The sequence below is a fragment of the Bos indicus genome, chromosome 16 (assembly GCF_029378745.1).
Source record: "Bos indicus isolate NIAB-ARS_2022 breed Sahiwal x Tharparkar chromosome 16, NIAB-ARS_B.indTharparkar_mat_pri_1.0, whole genome shotgun sequence".
In the NCBI taxonomy this organism is placed as follows: domain Eukaryota; kingdom Metazoa; phylum Chordata; class Mammalia; order Artiodactyla; family Bovidae; genus Bos; species Bos indicus.
Genome location: NC_091775.1, coordinates 54,515,238 through 54,535,911, shown reverse-complemented (window position 1 = coordinate 54,535,911; position 20,674 = coordinate 54,515,238). Strand labels below are relative to the sequence as shown.

Below are 20,674 nucleotides of genomic sequence, written 5' to 3'. Positions count from 1 at the left end.
CCAACTTCCTAATACTTGCCAATGACAATTATGGGCAAAGATGTGGGGAAGTAGGAACCCATGTGTGGTCCCAGTGAGCAGGTGAACCGGCAGAACCATCCTGGAGTAGTACTTGGCAGCACTGAATGAAATTAAATTTGTATGTGTCTTCGAGTAAGTCCATTCCTGGGTATGAAACCAGCGAACTTCTTGCACAGATCCATTCCTCCCAGTTTATGCCCCTTATCCTGGTGTAATTACTAATAGTGGTTCCATTCATGCACTGTCAAAGTGTTCTGATTTGGATGATGTATTGATGACTAACCATTAGGTGGCATCATTACTGTGTTGGCCACATTTACAGGGCATAGGAGACAACTCAGGTACCTGGTACTAAGGGAGCAGACAGAGGAAAATGTGTGGAATTTAGTATATTAAACAGCTTGTAGCAGTGAGAAGGGAAGTACAGAGAAGGGAAGGGAGAAGCATGGTTTTCCAAACAAAGGGCATCGGCAGGGTGAATTAGTATGTAAAGGATTACTTTGGATTTTCTTTAAAGATTATTTTTAAAGAACAGTTTTAGGTTCACAGCAAATTTAAGAACAAGGTACAGAAACTGCCCGTATATCCCCTCCCTTCACATATGCACAGCCTCCCCACATAATTAACACCCCCCAGAATGGTACATTTGTTACAGCTGATGCACCTACACTGATACAGCATCAGCACCCAAAGTTTATAGTTTACATTAGGGTTCACTCTTGTACCTTCTGTGGGTTTGAATAAATATATAAAGACATGTGTGGCTTCCCTGGTGGTTCCGTGGTAAAAAATCTGCCTGCCAGTGCAGGAGACATGAGTTCCACCTCTGGTCCAGGGAGATCAGTTGGAGAAGGAAATGGCAACCCACTCCAGTATGGGGTCACAAAGAGTTCAACACCACTTAGCGACTGAATATCACTTGGCTTCCCTCATAGCTCAGTTGGTAAAGAATCCACCTTCCGTGCAGGAGACTCTGGTTCAATTCCTGGGTCGGGAAGATCCCCTAGGAAGGGATAGACTACCCACTCCATTATTCTTGGGCTTCCCTTGTGGCTCAGCTGGTAAAGAATTTACCTGCAATGTGGGAGACCTGGGTTCAATCCCTGGGTTGGGAGGATCCCCTGGAAAAGGGAAAGGCTACCCACTCCAGTAATCTTGCCTGGAGAATTCCATGGTCTGTTTAGTCCGTGGGGTTGCAAAGAGTTGAACATGACTAAGTGAGCTTCACTAGCGACTGAACGACACCACCACCACAATGACACGTATCCATCACTATGATATCATGAGAGAATTTTTACTGCCCTAGAAATCCTCTGTGCTCCCTGCATTCACCCTCCATTCCAAATTCAGCTTGGAGTTTTTTTTTTTTTTTTCTGGTGGTGGCATAGTAGCCCATTGCTCAGATGTATTGAAACTTCCATAGCCACCCAGAGTTGGGAAGCCAACCCATTTCACATCCTGTGTGTGGTTTCTGCAGTTATCAAGTGATCTGGTCTTCTCCTGACCTTAGTCCTTGGTTGTCTTACACCTGAGTGGTCAGAGAGAATGTTCTCTGATGTCTTATACTTTCATGACCTGGATAAGAACCTCTTCTGTATGAGAAAGGGGATCCTCAATGGTTCAAGCTGCTGTAAACCATAAACATGAAGTAGGCTTCATTTTACTCCTTATTTCAAAGCTTCTTCTGCCTTGCCTTAACCATGCCAGGTTATGTTCCAGCATCAAGGAGCGGTGCCTCTTTGGTGACAAAGGGTTCTGATGGGAAAGGCTTCTGTGTGAGAGCCTTTCTGGAACTTTGGAACTTTGCTATTCTGTTCTTGAGATACAGAAAGTAAGCAACGTTTGAACCAAAGTCCTCCTGGTGAAAAACATGGGTGTTTTGACTGTTGTTGCTGCGCTGTCACTCTCTCTCTCTCTCCTGGCGGAAGTGGTGCTGCCAGGGTTGCAGCCAGATCCCCAGTGGAAGTATCCAAAATGCTGGCTGGAGATGTTGCTACGTCTCACAAGTTAGCAGCTTTGTGATCAGCAGATGGGATAGCAGGATAAAGACACAGCACCCTCAGAAACAGCTGCTGTAACCATGGGAGAATTATTTCTCCCTGCCTTTCTCCCTTTACAGAGAAACTGCCCTTGGGGGTCGGGGCAGGGGACTGGACTGGTGGCCCTCTGCACAAAATAGGCCTGGTTTGGCAAAGATGAAGCACCCGGACCATTTCTGTGTCACTGGAGTGACATGGGGGATGGATGGCATTTTCCCTCTCTTCTCTTCTTGATCTTTGGATTTTATTGCTGGCATTGTCTTCTTCTGTTTTGTTCTGGTTCTTCCTGGGCTGTGGGCACGAAGAGGTTACAGCGGCCGAGAGCCTCTGGGCTGAGTTAGCACTTCCCTCTGCATCCACAAATCTCTCCAAGTAACGGACATGGAAAGGGGGTGGCGGGCTGGGCAGGGGGAAGGCCGGCTGCCGTAGGTGGGACCAGGCTCCTTAACCACGTCTCATTCCCCTCCCTACAGCCCGGAGAGGAAGGGGACGAGGAAGGGAACAGCATCCGTCTGGAGTGAAGGATGAGCCGCGGGCACGTCGGTGGTCCAGAGCTGCAGAGTGCCCGCGCTGCGCCCGCCTCCCGCGCGCTCCTCGTCTGCATCTGGCCGCCCGCCCCTGGGCGCGCGGACCCGGGACAGCCGCGCTCGGGCTGCGGGAGGACGGAGACCAGGGCCCGTGCCGCAGGAGCCGCGGGCCTGCGAGGCCGGGTCCCCGGGGAGCCTGGGGCAGCCTCGCTCGCGCCCTCCCTCCTGGCAGGAGCCGCCGCGGAACCGGCTGCGCGTTTCCTGCAGCAGCCGGCGCTGGGACGCGGCCGGGCCGAGCTCTCCCCGGTGGCCCCCGGGCTGAGCGGCTCCCCGGACCCGGCCTCTGCCAGGTGACTCAGTCACCCCGACCCCGGCCCAGAGGAGGCAACTTCTGCGGAGGGAAAACTTAGCTTCTGCTTTAGCATCTAACTCCTTTCGCTGTGCAAGCTCTGCAGAGCCCCAGAGGGTGTCATTTTGCACTTGACCGGTATTTGAGAAAAACTGCAGGGACTCGGCGGCGAGAGGAAGAACCTTGTAAACTTTGGGGGCGGGGACATTTTCTTGGAAGTGACAAGTCGCCTCCGACCTACAGTTCTGGGCCAGTGACGTCATCCTCGGCTCAGCGGCTCTGAAGGGTCTGGACGCAGCCAGGGGACCAACACGAAAGACCCCCGGAGAGCCATGGAATCCACGCTGGCGACATCCAGTTCCGCAGCCGGCCCGGTCACCTTCTCCCACGTCTTTGGTCAGCAGTGCCAACTTATGGAAGCAGGTAGGAAGCGTGTCCTGGGGGCAGTGGGCGCTCTCCAGGGGCCCCAGGGCTGGAGGCCCAGGTGTGTCTCATCTGTGTCGTGCTGTAATTTGGAATGTGAGGTTCAGCTAGCTAGTGGCATGCTTGCCAGGCATGTCCACTTTAAAGTTTCTAGGACGTGCCAGGAGACTGAATTGCTGCCTGGACAGGGCAAGTGAGGCACCCTTTGATCTCACCACCTCTTTTCTTTGTGGCTACCTGGAGGATGTGGGAGGGTACGTCAGGAGAGTCTGATGACACAGGGGCTGTGGTAATATTTGGGGGCAGGTGCCAGTCCTAGACAATATAGTTGCCTTTTTGTCCTCTTGTCTCTTTGCTGCTAAACCTCTCTGCTGCTAAGAGTGGTGGTTAAGCCATGGCATTCTGAGCGCCACTGGAGTAACTTAGGTACTCCTAAGAGGGTCTGCCCCGAGCAGTGTCTCCCAGCCCTGGGCTCCACTGTGGGCATTCCTCTCTAGCCTTGGCTCTTCCATAGAAACCTCACCTTTCCTGTAGAATGGAAAACTTGGTGTGGGCTGCAGCCTTACTCTGTGCCAGCCATCTTGCCAGTTCGGGCAGTCGGCTACAAAGAAAACTGGAGTCGGGGGAATAGCTTGGTGCAAATCGTCACTGTGGTGGAACCCACAGGCTGGTGCTTGATCCATGATTTCAATTATGTTGGAGTCATAGGACATAGGCTGCCTGCTTTCTCAGAGTTCATTCCTGCTATTGGGAAAAGGGCCATGTGTTTCCTCAGTGGTTTCCTGGAAATGAAAGCGTTAATTGTGCATTTGTGCTGTGAACCTCTGGAAGGTGGTGAGGAGAGCACTGCATTTAGGAGTCTGGGGCTTGAGTCGGTGTCAGTGGTGGCACAACCTTGGAAATGGCAGACCCTACCCCTACCCACTTCCCTTGGGAATCTGTCTCCAGCTGCAAAACAAGAGAACTGGACTTGAGCTGCCTGGTCCCTCCAGGCCTTAGATTCTGTGAACTCAGAGGAGCCCAGTGCAATGGAGAAAGTGAACTTGAACAGTATTCAAGGATGGGATGTATTTGCACAAGGTGGAAGCTCATAGACTAAGTGAATGAGGGCTCTGGGGTGGACTGCCTGGCTTTGAGTCCCAGCTTCACCTGGTACACGCTGTGTGACCTCAGGCATGTTACTTAGTTTCTCTGTGCCTATAAAGTGGGGATAGTAGGCACTGCCTCATAGAGTCATTGCAGAGATTCAACATGTTAACACACACATGGAAAGCCTTAGGACGGAGCCTGGTGCCTAGCCAGCACAGTTTTAGTGTCAAGTGTCTTTTAATGTTTCTAGGAGGTGTGGGGGCTTCCCAGGTGGTGCTTGCTAGTGGTAAAGAACCCGCCTGCCAATGCAGGAGATGTAAGAGTCTTGGGTTCAATCCCTGGGTCAGGATGATCCCCTGGAAGAAGGCATGGCAACCCACTTCAGTATCTTGCCTGGAGAATCCCATGACAGAGGAGCCTGGTGGGCTACAGTCCATAGGATTGGAAAGAGTTGGACATGACTGAAGTGACTTAGCACACACAGGAGGCATGGGGGGCTCTGGGCAGGCATCCTTCCAGGGCCTAGTCAAGGCATATCTGTTTGCTGAGAGCATAGCTGCCCATGATTATAGAAGATCAAAGTGCTGATCACCACCCCCACCCCATGGTAGCTTAATTCTGATTTGTCTCCCACTCTATATATACTTGAGGAATATTTGACCTGCAATAGCTTAAGTGCCTTTCCTGCTGTTATACATAAGAAGGAGGACTTGAGGTTTTCCTGAAGTTTCACACACCTTTCTGCTTCTCTGGAGTTACTGTGGGAAGGCAGATGATAGATTTCTAGAAGACCTCAGTGCTGTCCCCTGTGGCTTTATCCTCTAAGCTTTTGGAGGCATTCAAGCCTAAATCAGGTCATGGAATTCTCCGTCTCCTTAAAAGAAATCCTTTACGTCAAGCGAGCAGTGCAACATGGAATAATAATGACCAGTAGTCTCAAGGGAGAGCTCTCTCCCTGAAGACAGGCAAGGAGGAATAATTAACCTCCAAGTCAAAAGCCCTCACTCAGTTAGGTGAAGGGGGTTGAGAGCAAACACTGAGATGTCTCCAAGCAAGGCATTTGTAGTCCAGTAGGTATCACAAACGAGATCTTAAATGAATGTGAAAATGCTTCCATAACTCCAGGGGCTCACAGGGGCTTTGTTCATCACATCTGTTCTCAAGTGAGAGACACACATATTCACTGAGTACCTACTATGTGCTTCCTCTGCACAATGCCAGGAACCACCGAGTCTGAAGAGTAAGATATAGCCTTTATGTGAGTAGATGATGATCTAGTTAGTGGTAAATGTAAAAGTATATTGAAGAAAAGAGAATTATGTAGATTGTGACTTTTAAATGGTTCTGTTTCTGAACAAACATTCCTATATATTTTACATAAACTCTCTTAATTTTCAAAAATCTTAACCAGGTCATGTGAAGGGGCTCAGACCTGAGAATTTGGCTCAGACACGTGCTTTCTTCCTGTCACTTTTGTGCTACATGGTGTCTTGGTTTTCTCATATCCTACGCCATTGCACCATACACACATCTTTGTTGCTTTGGGAAGCATTTAGAGTGGATCTGAAAGTCCTAAGAAGGACAGAGTTCCCACTGTGTGTCCGGATCCATCGCACCTGATCATAGTAGGGAAGATCACACCTGCCTCCTCTTCATGGCTGCCTTGCAGGGAGATGCGTATTTCCTACTTAATGGGTGAAGTTTAGATGTTGGCAAAGGTGGGATTTAAACCTTAGGCCACCCCAAAGCCTGTACCCCAAAAACGCAATCCCATGGCTTCTGCAAAGAGTCTTTTTAAAAAAACTATGTCTGTATTTCTGAAGGATTTGGAGGAGAGGGTAGCATTTTGAATCTTTCATGGTCTCTGATGCTGTTGCTCACCCTTTTCCCTCTCCAGGGTCCCTCACCCCACTTCAGAATGGGTCATACTATGACATTCTCTTCTCTTTCTAACCCCCAACTCAAATTTCTTCCCCTTTCCTTTGGCCCTAAAATGGTAGGTGAGATGTTAATCTGGCCAGGCAAGAATGACTGATGGGGCCACCATTCTCCAGTCTTCCTGCCTGGCCTTCTTCAGGTGGGAGCCTGAGGCCACATTCCCACTAACTGACCTCACAGTATCCTGCATCACTCTGGCTTCCAGCTATTTCTTGCATTTTACTAGGAATGTTGGGAGACACTCTTGGGGGATGGACTATATAGACTCAAGCTGGTACACTGCTGGTCTCTGTAGCTAAGTAACTCCTTTTTATCTCCTCCTTGGACCCCTTCCCAGGTGACTAAGTGGTAAAGAATCTGCCTGCTGTTGCAGGAGACACAATAATTGCAGGTTTGATCCCTGAGTCGGGAAGATCCCTGGAGAAGGAAATGGTGACCCACTCCACTATTCTTGTCAGGAAAATGACAGAGGAACCTGGTGGACTACAGTCCATGTGTGTGTGCTAAGTCACTCCATTCGAATCCGACTCTTTGTGACCCTATGTACTATGGCCTGCCAGGCTCCTCTGTCCATGGGACTTCCAGGCAAGAATACTGGAGTGGGTTGCTATACCCTTCTCCAGGCCTACAGTCCATGGGTTGCAAAGAATTGGACATAGCTAAGCACAAGGACGCACATCCTTGGACCCCAAAATGTTTGACCAAGGTGCCACTCTGACCCTGGTGTTTGGTCCTGTCTCTGCTGAGGGCTCTTGACTCATCCTTCAGCCTAACATTCTGTTGTTTAGGGGACTCTAGCTTGCAGGTGAGGGCTTCTGGGGTCTTTATATCTTGCTGGGACTTGCTAAGCTGCCCCTGTGTCATCCTGGTTGAAATCCTACCTGTCCCATTTGAGTGGAAAGCATTTCCACAGGGTTACTGTGCTTGACCAGAAGGATTAAAGTCATTCTGTCCAATATGTCCTGCTGACACTGCAGGAATCCAGGCCCAGCTCAAGTGGGAGGGTGGATGTGAGGAGAGGGCAAGAAAGTGACAAGACCTGATTACCTGGATGCTACTGTTCTGCATACCTCTGAATTGCAGCTCAGAAGTCACTCACAAGGTTCCCTATTTGCACCATCAGTTCTGGATCAGCCCCTAGCTCCTTACCATGCAGAAACTCAAAATAAATGCAAGTCATGTCTGTCTGTCTGTCTGTCTGACAAGTCAGGTCGGTACCTGGAGCCAGGGTCTGGTCATCTTTTGACTTTACTGCCTTGCTCCTTCTGAAGGCTGTCAGCTGAGCCACCTTTCCTGCCTTTTGAACAATATAGGAATCCATCTGGGTATATAACCTATATGTACTTGGAAGCCACTTGCCATAGTTGGAACCAAGAGAGGAGAGAACTAGATTTATGGCATCTGCTGTGAGGTGAACATGTTGGTGGTTTTGCAAAAATTAAACAGATAAACATGAGCCAAGAGGAGAGCCTTGATTCCTATCTTTTCATCTATGGGTATGGGAACACAGCTTTCAGGTTTCTGTTTAGATCCCCAAGGGGTGGTCATCTAGGACCTGCCTGGCTGTTTCTCCAGTGTGAATAGTATGTTTTGACATTCGCAACAAAGAATTACCATAGTGTATACTGGCAATTGAGTATAACCATAGCAGATACTTATTGGGTGCTCATTCTGGGATTGTCATTATGCTAAGTGCTTACGTGATATCTAGTTTCATCCTTGTCACATCCTCATAAGGCAAATGAAATCATCCCCATTTTATAGATGAGAAAGCTAAGGCCCATAAAGGAAAGGAAGGTTAGTGGTTGATCCAGGATTCGAATTCAAGGCATCTGGATCCCAAGTATCTACTCTTTCCTGTTCTTCTATCTAGACTCTGTCAAATTTCCTAGCTCCCCCAGGAATTTATCTCCAGAAATGCTTGTTGAACATCTGTGCCAGAAAATGTTTGCTGAATGAATGTGGAGTCTGCAGTAACCAGAGGTACCGAAGATAAATACTCTCCATCTTCCAGGAGTTTGTAGCTTAAAGTGGGAGTGGCCTGTGTCTTCTGTGTTTTCACACTACTATTCATAGCGTGTTGTGTTGTGATTCCTGTTCTTCAGTGCCTTCTTCATTAGACCCTCAGCTTTCTGAGGTTAGGAAACGTCATCTTGGTTGCCTTGGAGTCCTCCAGACCTCAGATGGTGTTTTCAACAGGAAGACATTGACAGGTCTGTGTTAAGGCAAATCCTTTTATAGGATGGGTGTCATCCCCATGAGACGCTGTTAGCACAATAGAATGGTGCTTGTGGAATCTGGCAAAGCAAAACCATGGTTATGGTCACTCTTCTTCTCAAGACTGATTCTTTCAAGTGAGCTTGTGGAATCAAGGGTGGTGGGGAAAGCAGTTTATCCCAATAGTCTCTTGGGCTGATCAAGTTGAATACTTTAAAAAAATAATAATTTTGTTTATTTTTGGCTGTACTGGGTCTTCACTGCTGCTCGTGTCTAGTTGGAGTCAGTGGGAGCCACTCTATAATTGCAGTGTGGGCTTCTTATTATGGTGGCTTCTCTTCTTGCAGAGTACAGGCTCTAGGGCATGTGGGCTTTGGTGTTTGCAGCTCCCAGGCTCTGGAACACAGGCTCAGTAGTTGTGGCACACAGGCTTAATTGCTCTGAGGCATGTGGAATCTTCCCAGATCAGAGATCGGAGACGTGTATTCTGCATTGGTTGGCAGATTCTTTACCACAGAGCCGACAAGGAAGCCCTCAAGCTGAATACTTTCGGGGGGGGGGGGGCGGTCCTAAGATGGCAGAGGAATAGGACGGGGAGACCACATTCTCCCCCACAAACTCATCAAAAGAACACTTGAACGCTGAGAAAATTCCACAGAACAACTTCTGAACTCTGGCAGAGGACATCAGGCACCCAGAAAAGCAGCCCATTGTCTTTGAAAGGAGGTAGGACAAAATATAAAAGATAAAAAGAGAGTTAGGGATGGAGATCCAGCCCAGGAAGGGAGTCTTAAAAGAGAAGTTTCCAAACACCAGGAAACCCTCTCACCGGCGGGTCTGTGGAGAGTCTTGGAATCTCGGAGGGCAACGTAACCTGGAGGAAAAACAAACAAACAAACAAACAAACCCCACAGATTACGTGCCTAATGGCAACTCCCAGCAGAGAAGTACCCCAAACACTCACATCCTCCACTCAATCTGAGGGATCTAACATGAGATAGCAACCAAAACTGTGGGATAGCCAGAGAGAGAGAGGGGGGAAAAAGAAAGGTTGAATACTTTCAACTCCAGGCTCTTCAAGGGAAAGCAGTTTATTGCTGGGCATGGCGCACAAAAGAGGTGGCACCTGCCACTCACTGCCTTCCTCCAGCATCTCCTCTGTGCCTAACCTTCCATATTCAGTTTAAAGATAGGGTTTTCTCAGCATCCTGGTGATCTCTATAGGGTGCAAGTACTGTCAGTGACACCCCTGGATCATACCTTGACCTCAGGAGTTCCCACCAGTGGTGCTTGTTTGAGAAGAAAGCAACAGGGGTGAGCTGGTCCTTACATGCTTGGAATAAGCAGCCTGTATAAAAGCCCCAGCCTTTGAGCAGCATGGTCTTCCCACCATTGTTATATCAGAAGCAGAGCTTGGTTTCTAATTGGTCTGTTTCTTCAGAGACTTACTCATCAGAGGCAGGGACACATGGTTGTAAGATCTCAATTCAGATCAGATCAGATCAGTCACTCAGTCGTGTCCGACTCTTTGCGACCCCATGAATCACAGCACACCAGGCCTCCCTGTCCATCCCCAACTCCCAGAGTTCACTGAGACTCACGTCCATCGAGTCAGTGATGCCATCCAGCCATCTCATTCTCTGTCGTCCCCTTCTCCTCTTGCCCCCAATCCCTCCCAGCATCAGAGTCTTTTCCAATGAGTCAACTCTTCGCATGAGGTGGCCAAAGTACTGGAGTTTCGGCTTTAGCATCATTCCTTCCAAAGAAATCCCAGGGCTGATCTCCTTCAGAATGGACTGGTTGGATCTCCTTGCAGTCCAAGGGACTCTCAAGAGTCTTCTCCAACACCACAGTTCAAAAGCATCAGTTCTTCGGTGCTCAGCCTTCTTCACAGTCCAACTCTCACATCCATACATGACCACAGGAAAAACCATAGCCTTGACTAGACGAAACTTGTTGGTAAAGTAATGTCTCTGCTTTTCAATATGCCATCTAGGTTGGTCATAACTTTCCTTCCAAGGAGTAAGCGTCTTTTAATTTCATGGCTGCAGTCACCATCTGTAGTGATTTTGGAGCCCCCCAAAATAAAGTCTGACACTGTTTCCACTGTTTCCCCATCTATTTCCCATGAAGTGATGGGACCGGATGCCATGATCTTCATTTTCTGAATTTTGAGCTTTAAGCCAACTTTTTCACTCTTCACTTTCACTTTCATCAAGAGGCTTTTTAGTTCCTCTTCACTTTCTGGCATAAGGGTGGTGTCATCTGCATATCTGAGGTGATTGATATTTCTCCGGGCAATCTTGATTCCAGCTTGTGTTTCTTCCAGCCCAGTGTTTCTCATGATGTACTCTACATATAAGTTAAAGTAAACATGGTGACAATATACAGCCTTGACATACTCCTTTTCCTATTTGGAACCAGTCTGTTGTTCCATGTCCAGTTCTAACTGTTGCTTCCTGACTCGCATATACATTTCTCAAGAAGCAGATCAGGTGGTCTGGTATTCCCATCTCTTTCAGAATTTTCCACAGTTGATTGTGATCCACACAGTCAAAGGCTTTGGCATAGTCAATAAAGAAGAAATAGATGTTTTTCTGAAACTCTCTTGCTTTTTTCATGATCCAGCGGATGTTGGCAATTTGATCTTTGGTTCCTCTGCCTTTTCTAAAACCAGCTTGAACATCAGGAAGTTCACAGTTCACATATTGCTGAAGCCTGGCTTGGAGAATTTTGAGCATTACTTTACTAGCGTGTGAGATGAGTGCAATTGTGCGGTAGTTTGAGCATTCTTTGGCATTGCCTTTCTTTGGGATTGGAATGAAAACTGACCTTTTCCAGTCCTGTGGCCACTGCTGAGTTTTCCAAATTTGCTGGCATATTGAGTGTAGCACTTTTCACAGCATCATCTTTCAGGATTTGAAAGAGCTCAACTGGAATTCCATCACCTCCACTAGCTTTGTTTGTAATGATGCTTCCTAAGGCCCACTTGACTTCACATTCCAGGATGTCTGGCTCTAGGTCAGTGATCACACCATCGTGATTATCTGGGTCATGATCTTTTTTTGTACAGTTCTTCTGTGTGTTCTTGCCATCTCTTCTTAATATCTTCTGCTTCTGTTAGGTCCATACCATTTCTGTCCTTTATCGAGCCCATCTTTGCATGAAATGTTCCTTTGGTATCTCTGATTTTCTTGAAGAGATCTCTAGTCTTTCCCATTCTGTTGTTTTCCTCTATTTCTTTGCATTGATCACTAAAGAAGGCTTTCTTATCTCTTCTTGCTATTCTTTGGAACTCTGCATTCAGCTGTTTATATCTTTCCTTTTCTCCTTTGCTTTTTGCAATTGCTTGGGTTCAAAACTCAGTTCTGCTGTTCACTAGCTGTGTGACTTTTGGCAAGTACCTTAATCCCTCTGTGCTCTGATTTCCTCATCTGTAAAATGAAGATAATAGTTTACTTCATAGGGTTCTGGGGCCTGACAATGAGTTCATATGTATGATGTGCTTATCACCATGCCTGGCACTGAATGCATTATGTATAAACATCTGCTGTCTATCTTAGCTCAGGTTGTTGTAACAAAATGCCATAGACTGGGTGACTTAAGCAAAAATCATTTTCTTCTTACAGTTCTGGGGACTGAGGAGTCAAAGATGAGGGTGCCAGCAGGTCTGATGTCTGGTGAGAGTCCTCTTCTGGGTTTGCAGACAGCTGTCTTCTCACTGTGTCCTCACATGGTTGAGAGCAGAGAGAGAGCAGGCTCTCCTATCTCTTCTTGCTGCTGCTGCTAAGTCACTTCAGTTGTGTCTGACTCTGTGTGACCCTGGAGATGGCAGCCCACCAGGCTCCCCTGTTCCTGGGATTCTTCAGGCAAGAACACTGGAGTGGGTTGCCATTTCCTTCTCTGGTGCATGAAAGTGAAAAGTGAAGGGTGCTAATCCATTCACAATGGCTCCACCCCCAGGATCTCATCACTCCCCAAGACTCACCATCATCGACAGGTGAATTTGGAGAGGACACAGTTCATAGCACTGTCAGTATTGCTGTTTCTTACGAGCACATCTGCTGTTACTGAGACAAAGTTTATAATTAAATTAAAACATTCCTTATGATCATGTCTTTCAGACTTGTAAAAAGTTCCTACTTCTCCCCTTGGCTAATCATTACAGTTACAACACATACACACGCACACACACACACACAGAATAATGACTCTTTCTTTGACTCCTAAGGTCAAGAATCAACAGTCTATGAGAACTTCCACCCACCGTCACAAAAGCGTGTTTGTTTACGAAAGGTCTCATTGAACCCAATGTACCTGGGGCAGTTCCTATCTCTCTTTCTGATATAATTTATCAACAGTGTCTACGTTCATTCTCCAGCATGTCCTCATTCACATGATAAAGTATAGGGTCAGCCTTAATAAGGGGCAGCTGAATAAATAAAATTCAAATGTTAGTTGAAATAAGGAGTATCTGATCTTGGAGGAAGCCTTTTAAAGTTAAGAGACAGTCAGTGGAAGAAGCAAATGTTTCGTTTGGAAATAGGGGCCAGTCAAGTCAGGTGAGCTGGGCGCGACTTCTCAGTGGTTCTGAGGAGCCGTGTCCCAGCTCTTACTCTCCAAGAGAAACCCAGAGTCCCAATGTTTCCATGAAACCTCCCAGTTCTTGACTGTGTATTACCAGATGAAAGACTGTGGATTCTGGAGGGTCCGACTCTGACAGCTGTGTCCTGTCCACGGGCCACCGGTTGACAGTCTCTGCTTCAAGCCCTCTATTCTCATCAACAGGACTCTGATTTCGGTTCAGAATCTGCTTCTGGTGTGAGTGGTAGGCCTACTGAATGCTGTCCCATTCCCTGCCTTTCCTGGAGTAAACGTGAGTAAACTGAGAGGGGTAGATTGAGGCCCCGACTTCGGTCTATATTCTCTTGCATAGCTTCCTGGAGCCGAGGACTGCCCCAGGCCTGGAGACTTCAGAGCCCTTGTTTCTGAGATAGCTTTTGCATTGCAGTAAATACACTTAACTTGAGCTATGGATGTTTCTTCCCTCATCTTAGTCTTAGGAACCTGGAGAAGACTTGGTAGCAGATAGAGAATAGAAACAAATAGAAGGAACACAGTCTGTAGGGTCCAAGACATTCCAGTTTTTGATGTGAGGTTGTGCCAGTCTGGAGTGGGCATTTGGGAGCTATCTTGGAACCATTAGTGCACTGTCCCCAAGCAGCCCAGGTTGGGGGCATCAGGAGTGGATCAGTCTCTCTGCTCTTGATGGTGGTGCAGAAGGCCAAGAGGGGCCAAATCTAAGATTTGGGGAGTTTGTGGGCATAGCTCAGTAACAGGGAAAATGGCCTTTTGTAGGAAAATACATTAGAGACCCTGCTGTGCCCTCAGGTTTGCTCTTTAGAAAGTTCTGGAATTAAATGACTGGTGGGTTTCTCATTGGAAGGTAGCTTAGGTGGGAAGAGCCCACCAAGAATGGGGCTGTTAAGGTGCTTTTTCTTGCCCAGGGCATACTTAGTTTTCAGACTTGATCTCATTCTTGGACCTGTTCTCATTAGGTCCTATGTGGTTACTTACTCCAGCTTCTGAAAAACTTAGAGTCAATTTTCCTCTTTAGTCCCAAATGCTCTAACAGATAAACTTTACATTGAGGGCAAAGCTTTTACCCAGACAAGCTTCCTCTTGTTGTTCAGTCGCTAAGTCATGTCAGCTCTTTGCAACACCATGAATGGCAGCATGCCAGGTTTCCCTGTCCTTCACTAACTCCCAGAGTTTGCTCAAACTCATGTCCATTGAGTCAATGATGCTATCTAACCATCTCATCCTCTGTCATCCCCTTCTCCTTCCGCCTTCAATCTTTCCCAGCATCAGGGTCTTTTCCAATAAGTCAGCTCTTCGCATCAGGTGACCAAAGTATTGGAGCTTCAGCTTCAGCCTCAGTCCTTCCAATGAATATTCAGGGTTGATTTCCTTTAGTATTGACTGGTTTGATCTCCACTGTCCAAGCTCCCTCAGCCCTTCTCCAAATGGAATGGCTGTAGGTGTAAAAAATCTGAAGGAAAAGCACATTCGTCTGTGAGGATCCTCCTCTGATGTGGCTGGTGGGTGAGTGAAGGCCTGCCCACAGTGGGAATTGCCAGACAGCAAAAAGTGAGGAAGATTTCTATATAGGTCAAAGGGAAAGTGAAAGTCACTCAGTTGTGTCCGACTCTTTGCAACCTCATGGACTGTACAGTCCATGGGATTCTCCAGGCCAGAATACCGGAGTGTGCAGCCTTTCCCTTCTCCAGGGGATCCTCCCAACCCAGGGATCGAACCCAGGTCTCCTGCATTGCAGGCAGATTCTTTACCAGCTGAGCCACAACAGAAGCCCAAGAATACTGGAGTGGGCAGTCTATCCCTTCTCCAGCGGATCTACCTGACCCAGGAATTAAACAGGGGTCTTCTGCACTGAGCTATCAGGGAAGTCAACAGGAAACCTCAAGGCAATAGGATTACTTGAAGTCTTAAAACCAACAATGTGATGTTTGGACTAGGGGAGATTGTAAAAGTCCTGCTGTAAAAGACCGTGAATGTGTAAAAATAACATAACAATGATGTACTAGGATTCCCACCTTCCCATTCCTGTCCCCACCTGTTATAGTGGTGACATTTGGACCTTGACAAATAACCCATTTCTAGTTTTGTTATGGTCTTAAACCACATCATTCTTTTGGACATTGGCTCTTTTGACCAATTCCAATCTCATCTGTCTTTCTAAGGATGTAAGGACTGAGCTGGATGAAACAGACACAGTCTAGTTTTTTCCCCAGAAAGGTAAATGTGCTTTCATGGGTCCTTTATATTAACTGTCCTCCCGAGAGCCCTATTTACTTTTTGTTTTAATCTGTAGAGTCTAGTGTCAGCTCCATGAGAGGAGGGAGACCCAGCCTTGAACATCAAAGGGACCATCAGTCCAGCGGTCTCCCATCTAAGGAAGAAGACAAAGCCATGAGGTAGCCAAGTACCCAGGCTGGGCTCCACTTGCATTTCAGGACTTCTTGAAACTTGAAATCTTCTCTTTGATCTTTCTGAAGTCATTATCAGTTACCCATAGTGAGGACAAGTTAGGACACTTGAAGAGAGGGCTGGTTAGAGAGCAGGAGTACAGGGAGAAGAGGGGAGGTTGTTTTCCTCCCTGCTGGTCCAGAGAGCTAGAAGGGTGATGTGATGCAGGAAGACAGCCAATTTTGGGAGAGATGGTAGCTTGGCCTTATTTCCTAGGTTAGAAGTGAATCTAAAAAGGAATTTATGCAGTGGGTTCTGAATTTCTGCAGTGACTGCAGCCCTAGTTGGGAACCCCAGGGGAGACAGGACTCCAGAGAGTGGTCAGAGCTCCCCAGCTTTGGTCGTAAGAGACATGTGGGCCATCCCTCAGGGCTCTAGGAGACCCAGGTGTCTACCAGGGAACACAGAAAGACCTGTTTGGGGACAAGGCAGGGCCTACCACCTGCTCAGTGTTCCGTATGAAGCCTCCTGCATGGAAGAACTAGGATTTGGTCTAGCCAGAGGAGTGGAGGCTGGGGAGACAGGGGCCAGAGCTTGGACATGTCCTGGGATGCTAGAGGACACACACCGTCACCAGCACAGAGGAAATCTATAGCATAGAGACAGGTAGCAAAGGAAATAGTCCCCTAGAAAGAGGACCCTCATACCTTCTTCCAGCCTCCAATGGTCAGCACACCCACTGCCAGTTCAGCAGTGGAGTATTGACTAGAGAAAGCCAGGGTTTGAAGAGTTGCATTCTAGAGACCAGGCCAGTGATAGGCGAGATGATCGTATGTGTTTGGGACCAGAAAGGACTATAGAAGGGTCTCCATATTTTTTAGTATCACTGTATCTAGTGTTACTAAATTAGACCAATTGGATGTAGATTTCTAGGTTGGCTTATTCTTCTCTCAGCGTTTTGGGTATGATATTCTTCTGGCTTCTATTGTTGCTGTTGACCTATATTAATTTTGGAGCTATTTTTCTTTAGGGTATCTGCCTTTTCTATGAATTCATTTTTAAAATATTTGTCCTGGAAGCTATGTAGTTTTACTACATGTCTGGCAATGGATCTAATTTTATTCATCCTGTTTGGGGTTTGTGTTTCTCAGATCTGAAGATTGATGTCTCAATTCTAGAAAATATTAAGCCATTTATTTCTTTGAACACTGATTCTCTCCCATTCTTTCTATCCCCCTAGCCCATCTTAGAAAATATTGAGAGACCTGAGTTGAACTTCTCCATCTGACTTCTTTTTCATATTTTCCATTTTTGTCTTTTGACTGCATTCTGGATAATGAATTAAACACTATCTTCTGGTTCATTAATTTTCTTTCTGGCTCTTCTAATCTTCAGCCTAATTGAGGCAATCAATTTTTCATTTAATGTCTTTCTTTTTTGGCTATGCCACGTGACTTGTGGGATCCTAGTTCTCCAACAAAGGGTGGAACCTGGTCTCCCTTTTCCAGTGGAAGCAGTGTCCACAGGGAATTCCCCATTTACTGTCTCTCTTTTTCAAATTTCTTGAAGTTCTATTTGAGTAGTTTTCAAATCTTCCTGGTATTCTTTTTAACAAAGTAATCTCTTGTCTTATTTGCTTTTGATTTTATCTTTAATATATTTAACCATTTAAAATCACATTTATCTTGTAAAGGAATTTGATAAATACATTTCTGACATTCTTGAGTACAGTTCTTCTGTTTCTCTCTTGATTCATGTCCAGAATAGCTTATGACCTCGTGTACTTTGTACATTTGGATTCTGAGCTCATGTTTGGGGTTTATCAGTGAGATATCATGTTATTGTAGATGATATGAATTTTTGAGCTGGGGATTTCCTCAATCCTCCCAAGTAGTATAAATTTAAACCCAAACCCATTTGAGGGCCATTTTGGGATAATGAGCAATTACAAGATCACCTTGTCTCCGACCTCAGTCCAGGACTCAGACCCTGTCTCCCTTTGCTTGTGTGCAGGACCCTTATCCCAGAGAAGGCAATGGCACCCCACTGCAGTACTCTTGCCTGGAAAATCCCAAGGATGGAGGAGCTGGGTGGGCTGCAGTCCATGGGGTCGCTAAGAGTCAGACACGACTGAGTGACTTCACCTTCACTTTTCATGCATTGGAGAAGGAAATGGCAACCCACTCCAGTGTTCTTGCCTAGAGAATCCCAGGGACGGGGGAGTCTGGTGGGCTGCCGTCTATGGGGTTGCACAGAGTTGGAGACGACTGAAGTGACTTAGCAGCAGCAGGACCCTTATCCAAGTCCCCTCAATCCTCTAAGGCTTCCTGATGGTGAAGTCCTTTAAGACTGGCTTGTGAGGGTGTGTGTGTGTGTGTGTGTGTGTGTGTGTGTGTGTGTGTGTGTGTGTGTTGTAGTTCTGACTCCTCTATCCAGTATGACCTGAGGCCGTGTGACCTCCCCCATGTGCCCGTGCAACTCTAGCATCCACTTTACAAGACCAGCGGATGCCTCTGAGCAGCCCAGGTGTCAGTGCATGCCATCACTCTGCTTTCAGCTTTGCATTTCTTTGCGGGTTTGTTGGATGTATTCATTTCCTGTGGCTGCTATGACAAATTACGACACACTCAGTGGTTTCAACAACACAAATTTATGCTCTCGCCATTCTGGAAGCCAGGAGTCTGAAATCAGTGCCACTGGACTGAAATCAAGGTGTCACAGGGCTGAGCTCCCTCCTCACTCTAGGGCAGCAGTACCCAATCTTTTCTGGCACCAGGAATCGGTTTCATGGAGTCCAGTTTTTCCATGGACTGTAGGGGAGGGATGGTTTGGGGATGATTCTAACACATTACATTTATTGTGCATTTTATTTCTATTATTATTACACCAATTCCACCTCAGATCATCAGGCATTAAATCCTGGAAGTTGGGGACCCCTACTCTAGGGGAGAAGATGTTCCTAGTCTCTTCCAGAGTCCTGTGGCTGCTGACGTTCTGTGAAATCATGGCCATGTCACTACCATGTCTGCCTCCATGGGTACATCACTCCTTCTTTTCTGTGTGTGAGATTTCTCTCTTTCTTTCATTTATAAGGACATTGGTGGTGGTGCTTAGGGCTCATCTGGATAATTCAGAATATTCTCCTATCCTAAGTTCCTTAACTTTATCACATCTGCAGAGAGCATCTTTCCAAATAACATTTATAAATTCTAGAGATCTTTTCAGGCTCCATTGTCAGTCTAAAGTGAAAGTGTTAATCACTCAGTCATGTCCAACTCTTTGCAGCCCCATGGACAGTAGCCCACCAGGTGCCTCTGTCCATGGGATTCTCCAGGGAAGAATACTGGAGTGGGTTGCCATTCCCTTTTCCAGGGTATCTTCCCAATCTAGGGATCAAACCCAGGTCTCCTGTATTTAAGGTAGATTCTTTACTACCTGAGTCACCTGGCAGCCTACCCCAGTAGATTTCCCTGACTCCGAAAGCTGAACTTTGTTATTTATAAGGATGCTCATTATGTTTCCAAATGTTCTGTAGCATTTTTTCTAGTCCACCATATCTCTTGGAAAAGAGGTACACCAAATCATTTCAAGGCTGGAGAGAGAAATGCACAACCAGCTGCGGTGGCAGCTGCTCAGAGGCCAGAGGTTGAAGGTGTTAAGGTATAACACCTTAGGTATAAGTGCCAGGGGTGGCACTTCTAAAACCCTGTGGGACAAAAGGCTGGGTTTAGCACATACTCAGAGGACACTGTTCTCTGGAATAGTTGAACTGGCCTGAATTCCCCTGACCCAGGGGTCCCCAGACTGTGAGCTGCAGACTGTTACCTCCTATCAGATCAGCAGTGGCATTAGGTTAGAAATAAAGTGCACAGTGAATGTAATGCACTTGAATCACCTCAAACCCACCTCCCCCACCCCCACCCTGCCCTGGTCCATGAGAAAACCGTCTTCCACGAAACTAGTTCCTGGTGCTGATAAGCTTGGGGACCACTGCCCTGGCCCACCTCTCCCCAGTCTTCAGTGTGCTTTGGCCCATTCTAGGCTTTGTGTCTTGGCTTTCTTGTCTGTGCAGCTGATCCTGGTTTCTGCTCCCTCCTGACCCTTAACATCTTCCATTCTGACAGCCAGTATCGGACCTTGAGTCTGTTCCTGATTACCCCCTTTGCCTCAGTGACTGGACCAGATGTATGCCCTACAGTGTCTTGGGAACTCACCCTGTGAGTTCCACTCTGTGTCAGCCTGGCATCACCAAAACCAGCACGAGGCAAGACCAAAGCTAAGCATTATTGCAGAGTATGTCTCCTCTGCAGCCAGCGATGTCCCACCCACAGGAGAGAGCCGAATGCATTCCTGAAAATTCTCTCCTGATGCAGATCTCATTCCTAGGGACCGTCAGGCAAACTGACCAAAAGTGTTTGTGATGCTGCTTGTGACTGTTGGGAAGATTTCCCAGGTTGTGTGAAGACCATTGCAAAGCAAAACACGCATCCTCTTAGGTGATGACTGGAGTAGTTATTGTGCGTGTGTGTGTGTGGCTTCCTGGCTCCATTAACTCAGAGGGAAGAAATGTCGTGCGTGGGTGGCTTTTGTTCCTACCTCTCTTGAAGTTGTGTTCCTATCCTAAGTTTGTGGCTGAAACATTGAAGAAAAATGTTTTTCATGAGTGGAATCCCCCCCTGAGAGGTCATATCTTTCATGAAATGGACCACAGGGCACCCCCTCTGGGCTGGAGGTGCATTTCTTATCTCTCCCACCAGTATTAGTGGTCAATTGGCTATGTCTCCCCGCACTGAGATTGACTGACCCCCAGAGCTGTGCCCGGAGTTTGGCAGGGTAGGGTCTAGGGCTTAAGTTCCGTATTACACCAACAGGCACTGGCAGAGAAAACCCCTACCGGGGGTTCCAGGCTCAGCCCTGGCACAAGCGGTGGCAGAATTTGAGGCAAGCCTTCTGAAGGATGTGTGTTGGTGTGCCTCTGTGTGTGTGTGTGTGTGTGTGTGTGTGTGTGTGTGTGTGTGTGTGTGTTTGTATGCTGGCAAGTCAGGGATTTCTGGAATGACAGAGGTTGACATCAACCTGTGTCC

At 47.1% G+C, this 20,674-nt stretch overlaps 1 protein-coding gene across 1 annotated transcript in view; it reads left to right on the top strand.

Annotated features, from left to right (window-relative positions):
• Positions 1 to 2,770: 2,770 nt before the first annotated feature.
• KAZN (kazrin, periplakin interacting protein) overlaps positions 2,771 to 20,674 on the top strand; it is a 1,348,869-nt gene continuing 1,330,965 nt past the window's right edge. The window contains exon 1 of the mRNA XM_070768463.1: positions 2,771 to 3,359. Within this exon, the coding sequence (XP_070624564.1) occupies positions 3,269 to 3,359 (91 nt within the window). The 5' untranslated portion in view covers positions 2,771 to 3,268. The remainder of the gene's footprint in view (positions 3,360 to 20,674) is intronic.